The sequence below is a fragment of the Rhinolophus ferrumequinum genome, chromosome 4 (genome assembly GCF_004115265.2).
Source record: "Rhinolophus ferrumequinum isolate MPI-CBG mRhiFer1 chromosome 4, mRhiFer1_v1.p, whole genome shotgun sequence".
Lineage (NCBI taxonomy): Eukaryota > Metazoa > Chordata > Mammalia > Chiroptera > Rhinolophidae > Rhinolophus > Rhinolophus ferrumequinum.
The window spans coordinates 41591730-41615540 of NC_046287.1; the positions used below are offsets into that span (position 1 = coordinate 41591730).

The following is a 23811-nucleotide window of genomic DNA, read 5'->3' on the forward strand; positions in this document are numbered from 1 at the left end:
CTCTAAGTGGGCTTTCTGTGTTTTTCTTAATGAGTTTTAGGAGTTCTCTATGTTCGATGGTACTGGTTCTCAGGCTTTCGTTGGCATCAGCATCTTCTCTGAGGGCTTGTTAAGACATAGATTACTGATCCCACCATCAGAGTTCCTGATTCTGTAGGAGTGAGACACAGAACTTGCATTTCTAACAAGTTCCTGGATGATACTGATGCTTCTGGTCCAGGGACCCCACTTTGAGAACCATTGTTCTATAGTGTTTTAAATGTAGCAGCAGTAGATGTTTGTTAGTTTAGGGCAAAAAACCAAAAACCTCAACGATTTAATAATTCTTCAAGCGTAGGGCATAATTAATACTTTCTCTTCCTTGGAAGTGGTGCAACTGGGTTTCCTTCAAAAGCAACTACTTCGATCTGTCTGAAACCTACCTATCTGCTTAGAATATACATCTAATTAGCCAAGAGAACCAGTCAGTAATGGAAGATATTTTTTGATCTCAGGAAAACTCATTGGCTTTCAACAGCAAAGACATAAGTAATCCTTCTAAGAACAAAAATACAGATCTCTAAATGGAGATGAAAACTGTCATTTATTTCAACTGAATTTTGTTTCATCGAAAACTCTATGATGACAATAAAACAGAAATAAAATAGAAACATTTCTTAATCGCCTTTAACCTCTAAAGACAAACATTTCAAATATTTCCACTGTTTTAACAAACCTAATTATTGCATTGCTATCATTTCAGTCTCCTGAAATACCAATCTTGTCTATTAAACAACTTACTAGTTTACTGGACTAAACATTAATCATATTATTTCTAAATACAAAGAGTTCAACAGTTGTGTACTCAGTGCCTTTTGGTAGTTTACTGTGTGTGTGCTTTTTAAGGCTTGATTCTATAAAAACATCTGTTTCTCTCCCTTGAAGAGTCCAACAACCTGCTATACAAAGGCATATATGTTAATATATGCAACTTGAGGGCAGTTATACCTTATTCTGAGAGGTCATGAGAGTCTACTTAAAATCATGACAGTAAAACCTTTAGTATTATAACTCGAACTCAACATACCATAGCCACCATCATCAAGAAAAAACTAAAGACCCACAGTGAAATAAAGTACAGCAGTCCCTAGGAAACAATGTGGACCTAAACAAACTGCTATTAGTGATCAGAAGTAAACTAACCTGGGCAGGTTCATAAAAGTGAACCTCTGGATGCATCCTGAGAACATACTGTGTAATTACAGTCAATGTTTGCAATGATTTTTGGCTTTTCTCACCAACTCAGGAGAAGCTATACATGTAATTTAGAAGGGATTTAAATAAATGCCAAACCAGAAGGCTTATAGTCAACAGAGGGTTAGCCATCAGTAAACTAGAAATCCAAACGAGAATACTATTACATATTCAGGAATTACTGTTAGCAGATTGACCTTTTTTTGAACCTATCACCACACTGATTTTAAAATTGCAGTGGTTCTTGGGGTGGCTGGTTAGCTCAGTTGGTTAGAGCGCGTGGTGCTAATAACACCAAGGTTGCCGGTTCGATCCCTGCATGGGCCACGGTGAGTGGTACCCTCCTTAAAAAATAAAATAAAATAAAATTGCAATGGTTCCCATGTCAAAGTCATGCAAATGTAAAAGACGACTGATGATCACACTTTATGTCCTTCATTATCAAATCACCTAGAGAAGGGCTCCTATTTTGAGAAAGCATTATTTTCTCTTCCTTCTCTTTTAGAACACATAAATATTGTCTTTCTATATTTTAACTATATACCCACTTGGGGGGCAGAGTAGACTCTCCCTACTATAATGCCACTTATACTAAAGTATATTCTTATGTTTTGCCTATTAGTTTTATAAGTACTATTTTAACCAGAGGCCTGTGGAGCGAAATAATGGATCCTAGTTACCTTCAATAAAGTGGTGAGACAAAATGGCAACTTCACACAGTTTTCAAGTAAATAGAATCCCTGATATAACCGGAGAGTAACATGTAATTTAGGGGTAGTAAAAAAAAAAACACACAAAAAAACGTCTGTTACAACTTTGTCTCATACTTTACAAAATGAGCTTTGGATCCGGAGTCTTTTAAGGCACAAACCTGATAGACAGCTTTTATTGGTGGCCTGCACCTCTGATGTGGATTAAAAACAAACAAACAAACAAACAAACTATTAACATAAATAAAAATAATAATTTTGTGAGAGCTTGAAATCATTGGGTGAAGTGGGAGGAAAAAGTCCAAATAAACTAACATCTTGTATGTGTAAATCCTTGCTACTAGTATAAAAAAGCAAGTGGAGTAGAGTAAAATGCTTTCAGAATAGACCCGACATTGTGGTAGCATCACAGTGAAGTCTCAAAAATAGTCAAGGCTGACGGCTGTCCATTGGAAGCATTCATCACCATGTGGCCATTCTGAGTGATATCTGGATAATTCCTTTTGAAGTACACCTGTTTAAAAAAAAAAAAAAAAGAGGCAGCCAAGGAACATGTTCGAAGTTTTAAAGTCTTCCTCCCCAAGGCAATGCATTTCTATGCCCACTTCTTCATGTGAAGCAAATCATGTCACTAGTGGAGGCACAATTAAAAAATAATACAAGGATATATTTATTCTATAAAGGAAGTAGCCCCATTAAAACCCTCTGTAGGGCTGGGCTTAATGCCAAACAACCTGTAGATCCACGTTAGTTCTGATCATTCTGATTCACAGATACGTTTTATCACCACATTAAATTGATAAGCAAAAAATCATTTGACTGACTCAAAACCTGGAGATAAATTAAAAACACGGTGACAAAGAGGCTGGGAAATCTAGCGTCTGCATGAGGGTTTCTCATTTTCACACATAAAACGAGCACAATAGATTTGGATGTTAATATCAGGTTGTAATCCCTGTATTTTATAAACTGATTGACAAGCATTGAAATGCTGGCGTATATATGTATGAACTATCCTGGCATTTAATTTGTGCGGCAAAGCAGTTATAGGGCCTATAGAAATGTGATCTGTGGATAGTGGGCCACAATGAAAAGAGAAGCAAAGGCATTAACAATGACTCAACCAAGCAACTTCTCTAAAATGTAAGATGACACCAAATAATAGGACAGTTCTTTGCCAAGCCTTTGAGTTCTTGAATTCTACCAATTTCTAGCTGAACTAGAAGAGATACAGGTTTTCTGATAAATGTATAATCAGAACATAAAGGAAATGAAATTCTGTCAAGTTTCTCTGTTCCACAATCATCAGTTTTTAGTAGCTGTATCGTATCTCAGTTCCTTGACAGATGCGCATAACAAAATGAAATAATGTCAAGACTTGTGAGCTCTTATCGCAAAATGTGTTTGGGTGAAAAAGGACTTCAAATGTAATTTTTTTTCAAAGAAGAATGTGAAAAGTTTTGTTTGAGTCTTTAAAACAGAAAATGTACCATCTATCTGAGGCTGACACGTGTCATGAGCTGGGTCTCTAGTCATATGATTCCGGGTCTATTTTATAAAACCTGGCTCCAAATATATTTGTGGGTGCTGTCAACAAAGTTATCATCGGAGATAATGGACTTCACATACAAAAAAGAAAAGTGCTGAGACAGCCGCCCTCATATTAAATATACTTTTTCTCTTGTTGCTTGCATACTTGATATTCTAAAAACATAAATACATATGAAATACTACACATTGTCACTTAAGGAGAAAAAGAAATTCTTCAGTAGTATTTGGACCCCACTGGCTGAAATCTGAGACTATTTCTATTATAATGCCAAGTATTTAAAAATAAGGCCTGTGTTAGGGGCTAATTTCATATCATCTCCTTCCTCCATTTTTTAAAGCTAGCCATATTTTGTGTGGTTATATATTTATACTTCAAAAAATCTATTTCTTGGTGAAACTATTAATACTAACAGCCCAAAGAACAAATGGAAATAATTTCCTTTTCTACTGCTTGATAGTCCTCCCAACATAAGCCAGTTCCTTTCCTCATAACCCTCTCAATGCAATTTTTTTTTTAATAAAGAAAATATTATTAGCAACTTGCAACTAAAATGGTCTTAGCTTCATGGTCTGAAACACTTGACACTAAATACTGAAAACATGCTTCCTGTGTATAAAAATCTTTAATTTGACCTTTCTTTTTCTCATTTGTTTTCAAGTTTCATAATACACTCTGCCTACCAGCAGAAGAGTGAGGAGGCATCATTTTCACAGTGTGGGTTGTGAAGGTAGTTGAGATGACTGAACACTTGTTAGCAGAGTCCTGGTACATAGGCTAAGCCTGGGATGGAAAGGCCCAATCTCAGCTCCCTCTTCTGGAACTCACTGCTGATTCTGGGAAAATCACTTAACCTTGCTCCATACTGGCTGCCTCATTTGTGAAATGAGACGACTTAGCTCATAGGAACTAATTAATGGCTACAAACTGCAGGTTGAAAATATGTCGAGTTAAGTGTTGGGTGTGGTTCCAATGCTGCTCAGAGGAGTGGCTCCTTCGTCCACGGAAAGTAGCAGCATCACCCAGCTTGAATGATGAAAACAATACACCTGGGAGGCCCTTTTGATTTTTATCTTTACAGAACCCCGGAGTCACAGTGGAGACGCTTTAACTTAGTGAATATGGTAACCTGGGAGGCAGAAAGGTAGTTAAAAGATTACAGAAGTTGGAGTACTAACACTTACTACACTTACTACTAACTAGTGACTTTGAGCAGTTGCTTGGGCTCTTCTGCTTTAGCGTCTCTATTTGTCAAAAAGGGCTGATGCCAACTCAGAATGGTTTGATAATGATTAAAGGAGACAATGCCATGAAAGTTCAAGTTCGGGGCAAAAAGAGTATTAGACCAGTGAGTGTTGGGTTTTTTTCCCTCTTCCCCTCCTTCTCTTGGGTTTAGGTCATTATCATTTCTCTAATATAGGTTGAAACTAAGTTGAGTATTTAAACTCTACCTTGTCAATAAAGCTACATCATGGAATTAGAGCTTATTAAATGCAACAGAGCAATAAAAGCTCCCATGCATGGATAATGGTGAGCATTTATTTACACTGTATTCAGAAGGCATTGTTCATTATGTTTAATTCTAGCTCAAGACTGTCAGTTCATTCTCCCCGAACTGTATGGCCTAAGGTCAATGCGAGTGACTCTCAAACTCATCTTTGAAGCAGGTCTAATTTTGGTGTACATACTGGCATGAGTACTGTCAAAGTTAGAGTACTGGAGAGTTAGAGAGGATTTCTGCTTTTAAGATCACGGAAATGGATTTTCTCTCCCCTATCCTCTCAGAAACTTCCTAAACAGCAAGGATGCTGTGAAATAAAAAAGTCCATCTTTGATGAAATCGGAAGTCATCTGAAATCCCAAATGGCAAAACATCTAGAAGGGCTGCCATATGCAAATGGATCCAATGGGCTATGGCAAGACAGAGATAGGGTACGTATGGGTATAGATCTCAGCAGTCGAGGGAGAGTACAGTTTTCCAGCTAACTGTCAAATTCTAAGGTGTGTCAATGAGGGATCACATAGAATAACCATATTTCTCTGCAACACGTATATTGGTGAAGTTCTAGGAGAAGAGAGATTCTGAAATGCAAGTAGCATCGTAACTGCCCATCTCTGCAGGCTAGGGAGGAGTGCAGGCTAAATGAATATACATTCTCAATTTTTCTCTCACGTATACACATACATACACATATTCTTTCTCTGGGTCATAAGGAGCTCCTATGTTAACAGAGAATTCTCTTTAGTCTGAAATGATGCCCTAGCCACAGCTATCATGCAAATATATGGTCTAGGAAAAACTCACTTAATTCAAAGGTCAGTAGTAGGAATAATAATAATAATAAAGAAGTAGTACAGAATCTGTAAGATAGACAAACAAAAGCTTAGGAAAAGGAACAAAATAAGCACAGGATGGATGAATAAATAGTCACTGAAAAGGTGAAAATTATGAAAATATATAATGCAATACATTCAAAGAAAATGTAGTGGAGTAATCAACCTGTGGACAACAGAGATCTGACATTACAGGGCATGGCAACAGAAGATACTGAAACACGAATTGACCAAAGGTGAAATGGAAGAGAAAAATGAAAACATCAAAGAAATGAGTTTTACTGAAGGCAAGTACAAAGGAGATTAGCAACTGCCGAAAAAAGAAGGATGAGACATGGATTGAGAAGGCAAGCACAATAACTGGAAATTAATAAAGGATCAAGGAGAAAGTAGCTTTATAAAATAATCAAAGGACAGCATGTACATGATAAAAAGGAGAATCCAGTCAAAGAAAAAAATTCAAAGATACAATGCAAGTAAACTTCTAGAAATAAAGGAAGACTTGAATCTAGAGAGCAAAAGTGTACCCGATATCCTAAGAAAAATTAATTACCTTCAAAATGGAGAAAAAAAAAATCCTTGGGAATTCCAGAAAGAAGATCAAGTTATATCTAACTTGCCTTACACTTTTTCTTAAGAGTAAACAATGCTAGAAGACCTTAGAGCAAAGATAACGTAATAAGTGAAAAAAAGTAGGACCCCGAAATTTTATAACCAGAACATTTAAATTAGAGCTACAGCAGACAAATATTTCATAGACACATGAAAGTTAAGGTTAAGTCAAAGATTATAACTCCAGTGAACCCTCCTTTAAAATGGTATAGAACATTGTTTTTCAACCTTTTATTTTCACTGCCACCCACAATATAACTACATTTCATTTTACATTGAGACTCAGTATACATTCACTCAGTATACATTCATATATCTATATTTGTCTATACTGAAAGGAATTTCATGAAATGTTTGCTATTACTATGAAAGACACAGTGTTATTTTTCTTCCATTCCATTCTTTTCTATTTCATTTGTTAAAACATCCTGGTCATGACTGACTAAATAGATTTCACATATTTGACTAAATATGGATCACAACCCGAAGTTTAGACAACTAAGGGATAAGAAAGCATCATTTAAAACAAGTACAATAACAGAGATTTAAGCATTTTTAAAGATTTGAAGGTAAACAGTAGAAGGAGAAGTATTTAAATAATTTGGCTGTAGAATGTAGAGGGAAGGTATGTTGTTGTTTATAATAGGGAGTTAAATAATAATAAAGCAACAAAGTATTCCTAGAAGAAATGAACACAGAAAGCAATGAGCAAAGAAACAAAAATCACAGCTACAAATTAAAGGTTAAAAAAACCACTAAAAATTAAAAGCATAAACCAACACAACTAAGACAGAACATACCCATAATCTCAATAAATGTAAATAGACTAAACACATCTGTTAAAAAAAAGGGGGCTAAGATTAAATCTCAGAGCTAAGCCTAACTACATGCCATTTACAGGAGACACATCTATAATCTGATATTAAAAGACAATCAAAGACATACCTGGCAAGTGAAAAAAAGTGAAAGCAGGGGACTCAATTTTAGTTTTGAACCAGCTTAGATTCAGGGCCAGGAGCACTGACTGAATTTTAAAAAGGTACTTTAAAATGGTACAAATAGAAATCATAGTGAAAACACAAGACATGAATGAATACCTATGGACTGAAAAGTCCATAGCATCAAAATTACCAAGACACAAATGACAAGAATTAGTATGACAGCATACTAATTCACTTCTCTAAGCCAAGTCACATCAAATGGACTAAAATAAACAAGGATAGAGAAGAACCAAACACTGTAATTAATGACATAGATCTAATCAAGTTATTAAACTCTAAACCTTAAACAAATAATAGTCCATCTTTTTAAATGCCCAAAGAATATTCACAAAAAATTACCTATATACTAGAACACAAAAAAAGTATTAATAAATACTGTTTCTGAGTGGAAATAATACTGACATTTTTTTATCACAAAGCAATGCAAGTCAACACTGATAAATAAAATAGACAACAAATATAAAAACAAACCCCTATCACCAGGAAGTTTTAAAGACCTCCTTCTCGAATAATTCTTGGGCCAAAGGGCAAATCACAACTAAAATCGCAGACTCTATGTATAAAAACCTAATTAGTAATAAAAGTACTACACACCAGAACCTGTAAGACATAGCAAGAATAATATTCAGAGAAAAGTTCACAGCCTTAAAATATTTATATTAATAAACAAAGAATGAAAACAAATGCATTCATGAAGGAGCCACACACACACACAAATAATAAACCAAAGAAGGAAGGAAACAAAGACAAAAGCAGAAATTGATCTATTGTAAAACAGAATTCAAGAACAGGTAAGTAAATCTGAGAGCTCCTTCTTTGGGGGAAAAACTTAAAACTCTAATAGTTAGCATTAGGAAAAAGGGGCAGTAGAGAATGGAGAGAGCATAAATACTATGTAACCATTGAAAAGAGTGAGACAACTACATGCATTGATATAACCTGAGATATAATATTAAGTGAAAAAACAAGGGACAGCTACCATTTGTACTTAACACCCAGAAAGGCCATGTATGTACAAGTTCTTGTTGGTGCACAGAGTATGTCAACACAACAGTCAAAAAGGGTGCCCAGGCTCCATCCTGGGGGAAAGGCTGTGTGATGACAGGAGTGGTAGAGTGACCTACTTTTTATTTATAAATTTTTAAAAACTATTTAAAGTAAAGATTTTGAATCTTGTAGCATTAAATGTATTATTTATTACGAAGTATTAAAATTAATTTTAATTACTTAGAGTCTCTAAAGCTACTCAGAAGAACTTTGGATATTTCTTGTTATTACTGAGAGGAAAGGGTCCAATTTACAGCCTTTTAAAAAATGATCCAACTTTTATCATCAACAGGTGGAATTCTTTCATATTTGTGCGATTCTTGATATTCTTCAAAGCATTTAAGCATATATTCTCTCATCTGATCCTTGTAATAACAGTGTGAAGAAGTTGGTCAGTGCTGTAGTTGCCGCACTACAGGTAAGGAAGGACTCAGGCTCAGAGACCTTGGGTGACAAATAAGTCCACGTGCCTGCTAAGTGCTTCTTCCATTTATTCAAACTGGCCCAGGCTCCTAGAATCTAGGATATTAGGATTTCATAACTTTTGGGTTGCAGCTGGTAATTTCATGAATAGATAAAATAGTACCTCTGTTATGCACTTGGAACAAAGGAACTTCTAAAACCTCAATTAGGTCGGCTTCATCACGGAACAGAATGAATGACAGGCATTTAACCTTTGTTATGGGCTGAACTGTGTGTCCCCTCAAAATTTATATGGTGAAGTTCCAACCCTCCAATACCTCAGAATGTAACTGTATTTGGAGACAGAATCAGTTAAGTTAAAATGAGGTCTTAGGGGTGGGCCCTAATCTAATGTGACTGGTGTCCTTCCTTAGAAGAGGAGGAGATTAGGATGCAGGCAAAGAGAGCAGACCATGTGAAGACACAGAGAGAGACATTTATAAGCCCAGGACAGAGCCTTAGAAGCAACCAACCCTGCTGATATCTTGATCTCAGAATTCCAGCCTCCAGAATTGTGAGGTAATAAATTTCTGTTGTTTAAGCCATCTATTCAGTGGTACTTCGTTATGGCCGTCCCGGCAAATTAATGCATTTAACTCTACGGCTCTATAATTTCATGGCTCATCTAAAGCAGGGGTGTCCAAACTGCGATCCGTGGGCCAACTGCGGCCCGCAATCCATTTTTTATTGGCCCGCAGCAAATTCCAAAAATATATTTAGTTTATTTAAATAAACCACGTGAGGCAATACGTACTTCACCTCGCGTGAGTGGCCCGGCTGTTTGTGTATTTTACTACATATGGCCCTTGGTAAAAAACGTTGAAAAAAGTTTGGACACCCCTGGTTTAAAGGGTCAATTGGAGTGTGATTCAGCTTGCCTGCACCAACATTTTCAGAAAAGCAACTACGTGGTCAAGAAAACTTGGAAGTATGCTTTCTTTCCCAGATGTTGAGTTTTCAAACAAAGGAATTCTAATCTGTTAGAATGAAAAGCTTGTTGGCTTAGCTAATCCTCCTGATGTTACAGTTTTGAATGATACACTGATATTTGATGCGTGCACATTTAAAAAGATGACAGTCCGACAGTTTGTTCGCCTGGGAGGACTGAGCAGATACAAAAATAATGTCAAGAAGATACTCAACTGGGACAAGAAACAAGATATGTTATTTCCTTATGTCTTTCTGTACAGGTGACCTGAGCCAAGTGTAGGAGCGAAATCCAAGAGTGATGATGTTCTACCACCATGTGAACTCGAGGGACTGGCCCTACCTTGGACACCACATGAAACAAGGAGCAGCAGTACCTAGGGCTGCACCTGATAATTCACCTGCTGTTCTCCACTGACCAGCTTTGTGACCTTCGGTGGGTCCTCGACCCAATCTCCTCATCTATGAAGTGGGATAAAAAAGAACCACCAGGAGGACGAAGTAAAATCATATCTGTGACAACCATGTAAAATAAATTATAAAGAACTACACAAATGTAATTCACTATTAATATTGTTAAATAAGCTGCAAGATTACTGGACCAGGAATCATGAGATTCCTAATTCTACAACTTATATGCTTTCCTATATGTATGTTATACTTGAATGAAAACATTTACTAAAGGAACAGATTTCATTTTGAGTCTGCTACAAACTAGTGTAGCGCTAGTTAAATATGTATAGGGCCACCGTCCTTATAAGGGGCCTTAGTTTCCTCATCTGTAAAATGAGAATGTTGAACTATATTATCTGGACGTATCTAAAATTCTATGATCTTTCCTCTTGACTTAATGCCTTGATAATATATAACACATTTTTTAAGTGGAGGCTTTGACACTTAGTTGGGGACACATCTCTTTGATGTGAAATGCCTGATGTCAAAGAACAAAAGGGTTTTCAAGATTCCTGGCTGTGTTGTGACTAGATTATACAGGGAATCCCAAATGACTGATCAGATCTTATGAGAGCAGCTTTGACTGGGAGACAATGTAATAGATGAAAGCATTCTAAATTTCAGGCATAAAAATGAATAGTGCTCCAAGTGTAGCTTTCCTACATACGATATAAGTACTTAGGAAAAGTTTTGAACACAGACTTCATCATTCCTAAACCTAGGGTTGAACTCCAACTCTGCCAATTATTCAGCTAGCTACGAGCTCCTGGGCAATTTCCCTTCCCTCTCGAAGACTCAGCCCTTGAATAGGCACAATGATAGGAGAACCTGTATCACAGCACTGTGCACGGCACATAACAAGTGTCTGAGCCTCCTCCTCACTCCTCATCAATTGCTCCACATAAAAAGGGAGCATCTCTGCTCTTCTCAGTTTTTTGGTTTATACTGTCAATGTTAGGAGCATGTCTACTATGTCTATTCATACCCAGCTTACCACTGTGCATGCGTGCGCACACACACGCACCTTTACTGAACAGTTTTAAATATGGAAGCAGGACTCAAAGAAATACCCTAGGAACAGTGGAAGGTAGAGCTCTTCATTTCTGAGGAGGAGGAATGAGATGAAACGGTGACAGAAGAGAACTTAGGCTATGTTTGGGATGAACTTTTCATACAGAAGTACTGTTAGATACTGGGACATGTTTTGTTAGTCTGCTGTTTTCAATAGATATTTAAAATATTACACAATTTTGTTCTATTTACAGTGAAGATCAGGGAAATGCATAAAAGTATGAAAAGAAAAAAACATATCTATAAATATAATGCCCAGAGATAAACAGTTCTGATGGGGAGCCTTACCACCTGCTGTTGGAAGTCTCATTCCACCCCAAGCCATGCATCTCAAGTAGACCGATCACCACCTTCCTTCCTTCCCTCCATCCTTCAATCAATCTGACTCCTACTTTGTTCCAGAAAGTATCCTAGGTAACTGCATGACATTGCCTAAATTCTTTACACCAGACCTCAGTTATCACGTCTGTAGAATGAGACACTCCATCACCATTGTTGCAAAGATATCAAATCATCTAAATGTTATTCATTGCACACCTTTCTCATGCCACATACAGTGTCAAATTCTCATGTATCATCTCTGTGAAAATGCTTTGTAAACTTTCAAAAACCATTCAGACTATAACATTAAGGTATTATAAATTATTGATCTGTCCTCATGACAATTTCATCTTCTAGAAGGCAAAGGAAGCATAAGGGGAATAAGTATACCTAATACTAAACAACAAAGAATTAGGGGGAAGCCTAGGGAGAAAGTGACAGTTATTAGTAGGTGCTTTCCTTACAAAGTACAAAACAGAAAACAAAAGCAATCTTCACATTTCTCTGATAGATCTTTCTAGACCCAATGAACAATATTTTGCATTTTTTACTTCAAAGTCTCAAATTTCCTGGATGTGCCTTGAAAGCATTTGCATCTCAAATGTGCTGAGCACCAATTAGAATGAAATGCGATGGACCTGCAAACTGTGAGTATTACGTGCTCTATGATAATCTGAACTCAGAGTCCAAACGGGTGAAAAGTCCAATCTGAAATCTCTCTTAGGTACACACGCATGCTTGCACACGTGCGCATACACACATCCTACACCCCACCCCACCATGTCTGCTGATTCTTAGCAGACCTGACTTCAACCTGGGACGTGTTGTTAAGACCCAGTAATGAAGCTTTGTCTCTGGAGGCTTATAATTGAAAAGGGCACAGAGTGCTTGTTACCGAACCCCCGGTGCCAGATTGTGAGGAGTGGACTGTTGAGACGACGTTAATTACAACTCCTTGTGGCGGGCTCACCTGTTTTGCTGTTTCAGTGAGGGCAGCAGCTTCTGCCTTGCCTAGTTGTTGCACCATCTTGTAAAATAGGCTCTCTTTATCTTGCAGCAAAACATATGGCTCATCATATTCTTTCAATCTTCCTGAATCCAAAACCTGTTAATCAGCAGAAAGAAACCCATTAGCCTACAATGTTTTGCAGTAACATATTATAACTCAGACAATATTTCGGAAAGGGGCAGGAGAGAAAGAATAGATAAAATCTATTTGGGTGGTAAGCCTGGCGGGTGTTTAAATGGTTTGATTACCCTGTTTTACTAGGCAGACAAAGGCCTAACCCGACCTTTTATTATTATAATGTTATAGGAAAGGAAGAAAACGAAAGTTTTAGACTATGATTATGGGCACTCAGCAATCCTGTGGCATTTTATATTCTGCCAAGGGCATTCTGCGTTATCATTAGTTAGTGCTTTTAGCTCTCAGACTCTGAGCATTTAGGGCTATTTATACATACATTCAGAGTTGGGAAATTTCTTGATTTAAGAAAATCAAACCCAATTTATCTAAAAAGTAAGGTAATGTCATACAAACCAGATGGCAATGACCTGACAGCAAATTAATTGCTGAGCTGGTCTGACAGAATCTGAGCAATATTTGGAAAAGAAGTAAATGCTTCCGGAATTTCTTTAGGGTCCTGGAATATGTCACGGGGTAAGGGGGACAAAATCCTTGTCAGTGAGATTAAGGTGCATCTTGAAGTTGGCTTTGGTTGTGGTTTATTATTCTGAGAGTGAAAGGCTGGCTAAAAAAGCTGCTACCTAAGCAGCTTTAGCATAATTGCTCTGCACAGAAGAAATCTCTAGAAAACCAATTTTCTCTTTGGATAAGACTAAAGAAGCAATTAAGAAATTGAGCTCCAAATTCCATTGATCACGGCCGGCACAGCATACAGGGGCAGCCCAATCTGAATCACTAAGGATCTGAATATCTATTTTCACAATTATCTTTCCTTGCTCCTTTTTCCTCTTTCTTCAGCTGCCTGATTTCCAGCCATTTTATTGCTCATTAATATGTCCACTGGAAATTGAAAGGGAAAAGAAGGGACTCTTAACTCTGCATTTTTACTTATTAGTGGCTTTGGTTAATGGCTTCAGAGAGAAAAAACGAATCTGAAACAATTGGCTCAAATGATGCACCAAGACAAACAGTTCTGATGTTAAGTGGTACTTAGTTCTTCATTTAGGCCATATTAAAAGTAAATTTATCTTAAGAGAATGTGCTGAAAAATCTAAACAGAACACAGGTTGTTTTTCCACATCTAGGTATTACAGTTAATTCTGTCCCATGGTATTTAATCTGAAACATTTATTGAGTCTCTCATAAAGGGCATTTTCTGGTTAATCTTTTGTTTACTACTGTGAATCACTGCTAAGGGCAGTTTTCTCAAAAGAGTTGAAGAATAATTGAATCTGTCACATCCACATAATAATTAAAATGTCCTATAATTTGGCATGACAATTTAGATGCCCTGAATGTGTAATTTTACTTAAGCATAGCATTATAGAGCATAACCACTCCTGATGTTGAAGAAAAAGAGAAATTGCAATTTTAAAATACAGGTCTCTCCCATGCTGAAAGCTAAGTAAATAAATGAATCAAATGATTCCATACAATGAAAAACTTTATATGCTGCAAAGCGACAAGTAAACTTTTAAAAATTACCACTTCAGAGTTGGTGAGAAAGGGGTTCTCTGACTACAAAGACTTTACATAATTTATAATGGAGGTATTACTAATATTTTGTTCTGTCCAACTTTCTCTATCTATTCAAATTTGAGTGAATAACAAAGCTGTCAATTTTCTTGCATTATTGCCTGAAAACACGTGAATGCATTGAGATGAGTAGTTCTCAGAATTGACCAGTATCTAAAAAGGTAGAGCCAGAAAAAAATGAATGTTCTCAAGAAGCAATAGGATTAACAATATAAATGCCAGATAATTTTGGTCGAGTTTATTTTGAACCTTGTAAGTATTAGCAATGTAATGGCTGTGCATTATATTTTATAAGGGTTTTTTTCAATTTGGGGGGGGCAGTGAGAGAACTGTGGTAATTTAATTTGCTATAATGCTTGATAATTTATTAGAAGTTAAATTTTAACTTCTGTAAGATAACACTTTAAAAAGAGGTAAATAAATATACCTCTTTAATACTCTTTTGACTTGCACTAAAACAAAATACAGTATCTTAAAATAAACTACATTAGTATAGCCCTACATGGATGAATTCACAAGATTTGAGAGATGAGATGCCCTGGCATACAGATGCCACATAATAAGAGTACAGCTACCATAGGAGTACACATAAAATCACCCCAAAATGAAAACAGCAGTCTTCTGGATTTGAAAAGGAAAATAAAAATAGCTATGGGTTGAGCATTCACTGTGCCATATGCTTTATAGTCATAACTGTTGATTCTGAAACTAGAGTAGACACAGTACATAATTTCCTTCCATCCATCCATCCATCCAGTAAGTATTAAGTGAATATCTATTACCAAAGCACTGTTCTAGGAATGGGAGATTCAAAGATGAGCAAGACACAGTTTGTCAAGAAACTCACAGCCAGAGATGAAAACTGAAGTGCAGTTAAGTTAAATAACTTGACTGAGGCCGCAGAATCAGTGGATGGAAGAGCTGAGATTCGAACCCAGGTATGAACCCATATTCTTTCCGCTCCATGTGAGTACCCAGAAAAAGATACTGTTTATTATCAGGAGTAAAATAAGAGAGATGAGAATTTTAACATTTAATTTTCTAAGAGACCTTTCCATATGGGTACTATCTTATATTAACTTTGTATAATTTAAGAAAATATGCCTAGAAGCATAAACACTTCCTCTGTCTGCTTTCCACCGCAATTTTATTACACTTGAGGCTCAAATTATTTACTGTGTGCCTGGAATATACTCACAGAAAAAGAAAACCGATTTTGTTCAACTACCAAGATTAATCAAGAGCAAGTAACACATGGCCAAAACACATTTGAGGGAAATTTAAGAAAACTTTCATTAATTCCTGAATTTATTCAGCAACCATTTATTGCATACTTAACTGCATTCGTGTCATTATGCTAGATGCTGTGGGATGGGCAAAGATATGTAAGTCATAGTCTCTGCCTTTAAGGAGCCGATACTAAAAGAAGAGAGAGAAAAAAATCCTCAAGTGTCTCCAATGCAAGAAAAACAGCACACCCAGGAGGTTAGCAGCGGGAGAGATGGCTTCTGGCCAGAGGTGCTGAAGACGAACTTCAAGAAAGAGAGAGAGCAGTGAACTGGGCCTTAAAGAATGGATGACTTGAAGATACAGAAAGGGAGGTAGGTGGGGGGAGTGGTCATTCCAGATACAGGAATGACATGGGCCAAGAGGGCTGAAGGCGAGCCTGTCAACTCCTTACAGGCAGAGTCACGTGGTTTCCCAGGGTCACTGTGGTATCTCTAGGCCCTGACATTGTACATGACATTGCACCCAAAACATGTCGGCTGAAAGTTAAATACAAAGGAAACTAAATTCAGGGCATGATTGGGTGACTGATCGGTGTACAGTCTGGTAAGACGACAGGTTGAGATCAAGGAGGAAAAAAGTCTAGTTGGCTACAACAGTGGGATGTAGGAATTATAGGATCAGGGATACCGCCTTGGAGACCCCAGGCCTCAGGATGATGGCTGTGGGCAAGAGGGAGAGGGAAAAATGAGGAAGCGAGAGACCAGGGCTGAGTATGGAGGCTTGAAACTCATGTATATCAAATACCAGAAAAGAGAAAGAAGAGAAGGGACAGTCCGAGAGGAGGCAGTGCTGGGAGGAGGGAGGTACAGTGCGGCCGACACTAACGCCAGGTGTACAAGGGCTGCGTTGGGATCAGACGGAAAAAAAGGCCAGGAAGAGCATTTTACCCACTTAGTCTTTGCAGGTACTGATTTGATCAAAGATTCTAGATCTTTTAGAATAAGCATACTTCAAGCAACTCCTAGTTTTCCTTTTGTACAGATAAGTGGGTATAATCTTGAATTTGTATTTTAATATCCTCCATATCTAAGAGAAGCCTCCTGAAATCTCCTGTTATGCCTCCCACTTCCTATGACCCACGTTAGACTGTAAACTAAACCACACATTTAAGTTAACGTGATAACATTCCCTCGGCCCCGGGATCTGTCCAGGAACACCCTCACATCACTTGCTGCTCTCTAGTAGGCGAAGGAAAAACACCTTATGCTGGATGAGTCAGTCAGTTACATAAGCTAATGAAGGTGTGTTTATCCGGCCTGTATATCTGCAAATATTCCAGGTAGCTGTCCTAGATACAAAAAAATAAATGGATGCATTGCAAAATGATTTAATCCTTTTTAATTATTTGATGGGATGCCAACAGTGATAGTTGGGTGGCTGCAAGGAAAGGTGGGGACAGTTCAGGGTGGAGGAAAAGCCTGACAATAAAAAAGAGATACCTGGAACCGCTTTCAATATGGTGACCAGCAATAAAGGTAGGTCCCACTTAACACCAAGCAGAGCAGGAAGGGGCAAGATCTGAGTGTCAGAGGTCTGTTTTTGGCTGCCAGGTGACAAAGGGGCACAGGAACAGGTATCCAATCTTGGAAGTTGGGCCCCTCGATTGGTAAAATGGGTGCCTGAGATTTTTCTCTGTGGCAAGATACTGGGCAAGTATTCTCAAAATTCTTTCTTAGGTACTGAAGTGGTAAGTCCTTCTTCTCACCTGGGGAGGATGAAGACTAGGTCACAATGACCTCCACAGCTGCTCCCCTAAAGCTCCTACTACTGTAGATAAGCCTCCCTCCCATAAAATATTTCTTCTCTCAGATTGTACTTTCTATATATTAGTTATTTTTCCCTCCTGAACGTGAATAAAATCTCTTGGTCTATTTTTGAAGGAGCTTTTCTCTTCTGCAACGTTCTAACTGTGGCCATGTAGGCTTATTAAAGAAAAGTTCCATGAAGGCGAAAAATAGAATTTAAATAAAACTCTAGTTATGTTTGAGTTGTTTTTGTGCTTTTCCAGGTAGGCATGTTAAAACAGTTTCTAGTTTTGATTTGTCTGGGTAAAAACTCGACTAAAAAGAGGTTTGAGTTTAGGGAGAAAGGTAAAGGTTATAAAGTCATAAGATTACCTATAAAACAGAAGAGGTGGAATCTGAGTTTCTTAGCCCTGGTTTCAGTTCTCCAGAATTCATTCCCAAAGAATTCTCTAAATGCTGACAGTGCAAACTTTGAACACAGGCAACAATATTGTTAGGGAAGCTGCAGATTTTCACAAGCTTCTTTTGCTCACGCTACTAGGGAAGGTCCAGGGTGTTATAAAGACTGGAGTGTGCAGGGATTGGAGCAAAAAGCTGTGCAATTGGCTGAAAACAGGTCACAAGTAACCAGCTAATTCTAAAAACTACAGGGAAGAAGCTGTCTTTAATACAGAGATATGGTGAGTATTAGAGAAAGGATTTCTAATGTGTCTGTCTTGCTCCACTGTTTTGTGGCAACTGAGCAAACGAGGAAGATTAAATTAGCTGTCATTACACCTACATCATGTTTAATAAAGTTAAAATTGAGAGAACATCTTTGTAAAATAGAATCCTAAGCCTCACACATTAATGACGCTTAATGAACCAAAACGATAAATCCCTTTGGAGAGCCAACACATAAACAAAGCTATTAATTAGGTCACAGTTGTTTCCCAACAAGCCTTTTGTTTGACTTACTTACAGTAAACAGAACCATATCCATCGTCTTTATGCAGAAGTATTAACCAGTACAACACAATGTAATTATTACACCTTAAGCACTTGCATTTACACGACTTTATGACGACAACACTGTTGGTTATGCCCTTCATTAGAATCTGTCACTTCCCCAGCCACTCCCCAGGCTGGGCCACCCACCCTCTGAAGTACTGGGCATTGTAGCTGATTGACTTGTCTTTATGCCCTTAAAGCCTTCAGAGTAACAGAACAAATCATTTATTTCCTAGAAAGGAAATAAGTATTTCCAAAGCAAGCGAGAAAAACAAATGTCTTCAAAAGTTCAAAGTTTGAGAAAGAACATTATTTACGGCATTTTGCCAAACTGAAAGCCAATTGTTCATCAGAAGCTCTAAAATAAAATATGAGGTTTATACCTGGGGTGTAACTCAGCTCTGAAGGTAGGGAATGTATGTATGTCTCTCGAGTCCCATGATGTCTGATTCTGCCATTCCCTATAAAGAAGTCAGCAACAGAAACCAACTCCGACCAAGATGAAAATAAGTGGCCAAATTTACATCTCCTGGTGGGACCTCCCTATGACACCACCGATCACCTCATAGTCAGGGAGTTCGACAATGAAGGTCTCCCAAAACTGGAGTTGGAATTAGGAAGGCAGCTCCGTGTGGAAATGCAAGGTCCACCCCAGAAAACAAGGTCAGTCATTGCAAAGGTAACACACTCTAAAGAGAACCCTTGCATTTCCCTTTTCTAACTCAACTTCTCGCTCAGTCTTCCCCATTCACCCACATGCTCTGGTCTTACACCTAGAAACCAGTACTGACTTCTTTCTCTTCCCACATATCCCATGTTCAATGCGTCACACAGTCTGCTTGGCTCTACTTCAATATCTACCCCAAATCCAACCATCTCACCACCTCCACTGCTAGCACCTCAGTCTAAGCCACCAACAACCAGTGGGGAGAGAGGGCACAATTGTAAAAGTGAGTGAATACCACCTTTGGAGAACTGGAAGACAATCAACGCAGTTTTTAACTACAGAGGAAAGAGAGAACGCAGAATGGGACAAGGCTAGAAAGGTGGGAGGGGCCGAGCTATAGATTACTTTGTAAAACCACATTAAGGATTTGAACAAAGACACTGATCAAGAGAGAAAAACTTGATGTTCTCAAAATTTACTAGGAAATACTGATAAGTATAGCATTAAACAAATGAACACACTTTGATAATAGCAACAAAACTGATTGGTTAAGGGGATACTCATGAACTGGACATCCAGGATAAGATTTAGGAGTGACGAGCTAACAATTTTGCCAAATTTTGTCCTTCCTTGCTGTTCCCCTAACTGACCATACATTCCAAGGTAAAAGTATTTCTAAGTATTATACTGGGGTGCCAAAAAAATGTTTATACATAACTTGTATTCATCATTTGTTATCGGTATATGTTGAGTATTACAATTTTAATAGAGTTTTTTCCTTTCTTAAAATGTGTATATATGATTAAAACACTTAATAAAATAGGTATAGAAGGAAAATACCTTAACATAATAAAGGCCATATATGACAAGCCCTCAGTTAATCTCATAATTGTTGGTGAAAAACTGAAGCCCTTTGCTCTACGTTCAGGAACACAACAGGGCTGTCCCCTATCACCTCTGCTTTTCAACATAGTGTTGGAAGTCCTCGCCAGAGCAATCAGGCAAGAGAAAGAAATAACAGGTATCCAAATTGGGAATGAAGAAGTTAAACTGTCACTCTTTGCAGATGACATGATGCTATATATAGAAAACCCTAAAGACTCCACCAAAAAGCTATTAGAAACAATCAACGAATACAGTAAAGCTGCCGGCTACAAAAGCAACGTACAAAAGTCCATTGCATTCCTATATACTAACAATGAAATCTCAGAAAAAGAAATACAAAAAACAATTCCTTTTGCAATTGCAGCAAAAAGAATAAAATACCTAGGAATAAACTTAACCAAGGATGTGAAAGACCTATATGCTGAAAACTGCAAGACAGTAGTTTCTTTTTAAAAGAAACTGAAGAAGACATAAAGAAATGCAAAGACATTCCATGCTCATGGATTGGAAGAATCAACATAGTTAAAATGGCCATATTACCCAAAGCAATATACAGATTTAATGCAATCCCCATCAAAATCCCAATGGCATTTTTTAAAGAAATAGAACAAAAAATCATCAGATTTGTTTGGAACCACAAAAGACCCCGCATAGCCAAAGCAATCTTAAGAAAAAATAACAATGCTGGAGGTATCACACTCCCTGACTTTAGCTTGTACTACAGGGTAACAATAATCAAACCAGCATGGTAATGGCAGAAAAACAGACAAATAGACCAATGGAATTGAATTGAGAACTCAGAAATAAAACCACATAAATATGGACAGATAATTTTTGACAAAGAAGCAAAAAACATACAATGGAGAAAAGACGACCTTTTCAATAAATGGTGTTGGGGGAATTGGAAAACCACGTGCAAAAGAATGAAACTGGACTGCTATCTGTAACCATGTACCAAAATTAATTCAAAATTGAACAAAGACTTAAGAATAAGACCTGAAACAATAAATTGCACAGAAGAAAGCATAGGTACTAAACTTATGGACCTTGGGATCAAAGAGCATTTTATGAATTTGACTCCAAAGGCAAGGGAAGTAAAAGCTAAAATAAATGAATGGGACTATAACAAACTTAAAAGCTTCTGCACAGCAAAAGAAACCATCAGCAAAATAAAGAATCAATCAACTGAATGAGAGAAGATTTTGCAAACAGTGCCTCCGATAGGGGGCTAATATCCAAAATATACAAGGAACTCATGCAACTCAACAACAAAAAACAAACAACCCAATTGAAAAATGGGCAGAGGACCTGAAGAGACATTTCTCCAAAGATGACATACAAATGGCAAATAGACATATGAAAAAATGCTCATCACTAATCATCAGAGAAATGCAAATAAAAACCACAATGAGATATCACCTCGCCCCAGTTAGAATGGCTATCATCAATAAAACAAATAGTAACAAGTGTTGGAGAGGCTGTGGAGAAAAAGGAATCCTCACACACTGTTGGTGGGAATGCAGACTGGTGCAGCTGCTATGGAAGGCAGTGTGGAGGTTCCTCAAACAACTACGAATAGAATTACCGTATGACCCAGCAATCCCTCTCCTGGGTATCTACCCAAAAAATCTGAAAACATTTATTCATAAAGACACGTGTGCTCCAACGTTCACTGCAGCTTTATTTATGGTGGCCAAGACATGGAAACAACCAAAATGTCCTTCAATAGATGAATGGATAAAGCAGTTGTGGTATATATACACAATGGAATACTATTCGGTGGTAAGAAAAGATGAAATAGGACTATTTGTGACAACATGGATGGATCTTGAGATTATAATGCTAAGCGAAATAAGTCAGACAGAAAAAGCAGAGAACCATATGATTTCACTGATATGTGGTATATAAACCAAAACCAACAAAAGAACAAGACAAACAAATGAGAAACAAAAACTCATAGACACAGACAATAGTTTAGCGGTTACCAGAGGGTAAGGGGGGAGGCAGACGGTAGATGAGGGTACGGGGATCAAATATATGGTGATGGAAGGAGAACTGACTCTGGGTGGTGAACACACAATGGGATTTATAGACGATGTAATACAGAATTGTACACTTGAAATCTAGGTAACTTTACTAACAACTGTCACCCCAATGAACTTTTATTAAAAAAAATGTGTATATATTTTTTTGGCACCCTCTGTATAATAAAAGGAAGCTTCTACCATCAGTGTTGCAATACCAAAAACCAAAAAGAAATCTATATGGTACATTTAGGAGCAAAGATTTTATTTGAACGGACCCCCAACTAGGCTGGAGACGAAGCCATCTTTCTGCTGCGACATCTAAAGCCAGCCAACGTGCTTGAAACAGGTAAATTTCTTAGCATCATTCATTTATTGTGGAAGTAGGATGGTCTGGTGGACAGTCTATGAAATATAACACTAGAGATGAGAACAACAAAGTAACAGGCGAAAAGCAGAAATGAAAGGTGATCTTCCAATTCAAGAAGACAAAATGAAGGACTAAGAATGCTAAACAATGTTTATGGAATCCAGTAAGTCACTGTCCTGTAATCTTGGAAAGTCACAAAGTCACTCACAAAAGTGTGCTGGAGTGGTCTGTCTCCTGCTGCAATGTGCTCGCCCAGAGGCACTGCTTGAAGCCTAAAGCACCATTTGGGGTGGAAATGCCCCACTCCTATGGTATGCCTCACCAGAGCTCATTCCTGCACATGTGCAGCTCTGCGGAGTGACAAGGCTAAAGGCACTACTTCAATGCTGACAGTCGAGCATCTTCTCAATGACCCTGTTGGTGATCCCTCTGACAATGCATGTGAGTTAGGGCAGGAGGTAATATTCCAGAAATCACCCAAGAAATCAAAAGAGACAGCTCCATTACCACTGGACATAAGGAAGTTTGGATATTAGTGATCGTTTATTACTGATCGTTTAACCTGTTTTGTATGGACCATAAAAAAATCACTGGTTAACTCCACTTGCTGCCTGTCATGCACCACACAGGCCTTCTTTATCTACCAGTATTTACTTCTTCATTACTAATCAGAGCATCACTGGATACTGTGCTGTCTAGTGACAAGAGTCAGCATCCACAAGATGGATGAAAATCTGTCCATTGCCACAGGCTGGGGTTAGCGTGAAAAAAATTATATTCTTTGGGCTTATTTTCAGCCAAAGATTTTTCCTTTGAGGGATGATTTCCTTTTCATTTTATAAAACCACATTCTAAGATTTATTGAAACTGAGCAAGTAACAGAGGAAAAAGAAAAAGAAAGGAGGAATGAGAAGAGAGGGAGAAAAGGGAGGGAAGGAGAAGGGAAATAAAGGAAGGAAAAGACTGAATTACTAAGGGAGAAAGCCAATCAAACCTGGACAGAAGATACTAGACATATGCCGAGTCCTAACCAAAGTTTAGAATCTGCCATGTGTGCAGTACTTGGATCTCCTGTGTAAGAGACTTGCTGGCTGTTTATCTACCATCTCTCGGTCCCAGATCTACCTTTCTTTCTACACTCTCATCTGTGATGCTGGGACTGGGTCTCTACAAACCACATTTCAGAGGCTCTTTGGCCAGCTGGCTGTTTGTTAGGTTCTTCCAGTCGGGGGCACCAGGGGAGACTGAAGGTGGGACACAGCAAATGGTCTACCTGGTTTCTGTCGGCCACACCAACATCATCCCAGCAGTGGGACCTGGCTCCCGCCTCCATCTTCTGTTAGCACATTGAAAACCAGCATCATCCTGCTCCCTCCATCACATATGACCATCAGCTGG

At 37.9% G+C, this 23811-nt stretch overlaps 1 protein-coding gene across 1 annotated transcript in view; it reads right to left on the minus strand.

Moving 5' to 3' along the window:
* Positions 1–474: 474 nt before the first annotated feature.
* ABCC4 (ATP binding cassette subfamily C member 4) overlaps positions 475–23811 on the minus strand; it is a 237160-nt gene continuing 213823 nt past the window's right edge. Inside the window, exons 30-31 of the mRNA XM_033104819.1 lie at positions 12691–12825; positions 475–2457 (exon numbers count right to left, since the gene is read on the minus strand). Coding sequence (XP_032960710.1) covers positions 2350–2457; positions 12691–12825 — 243 coding nt within the window. The 3' untranslated portion in view covers positions 475–2349. The remainder of the gene's footprint in view (positions 2458–12690; positions 12826–23811) is intronic.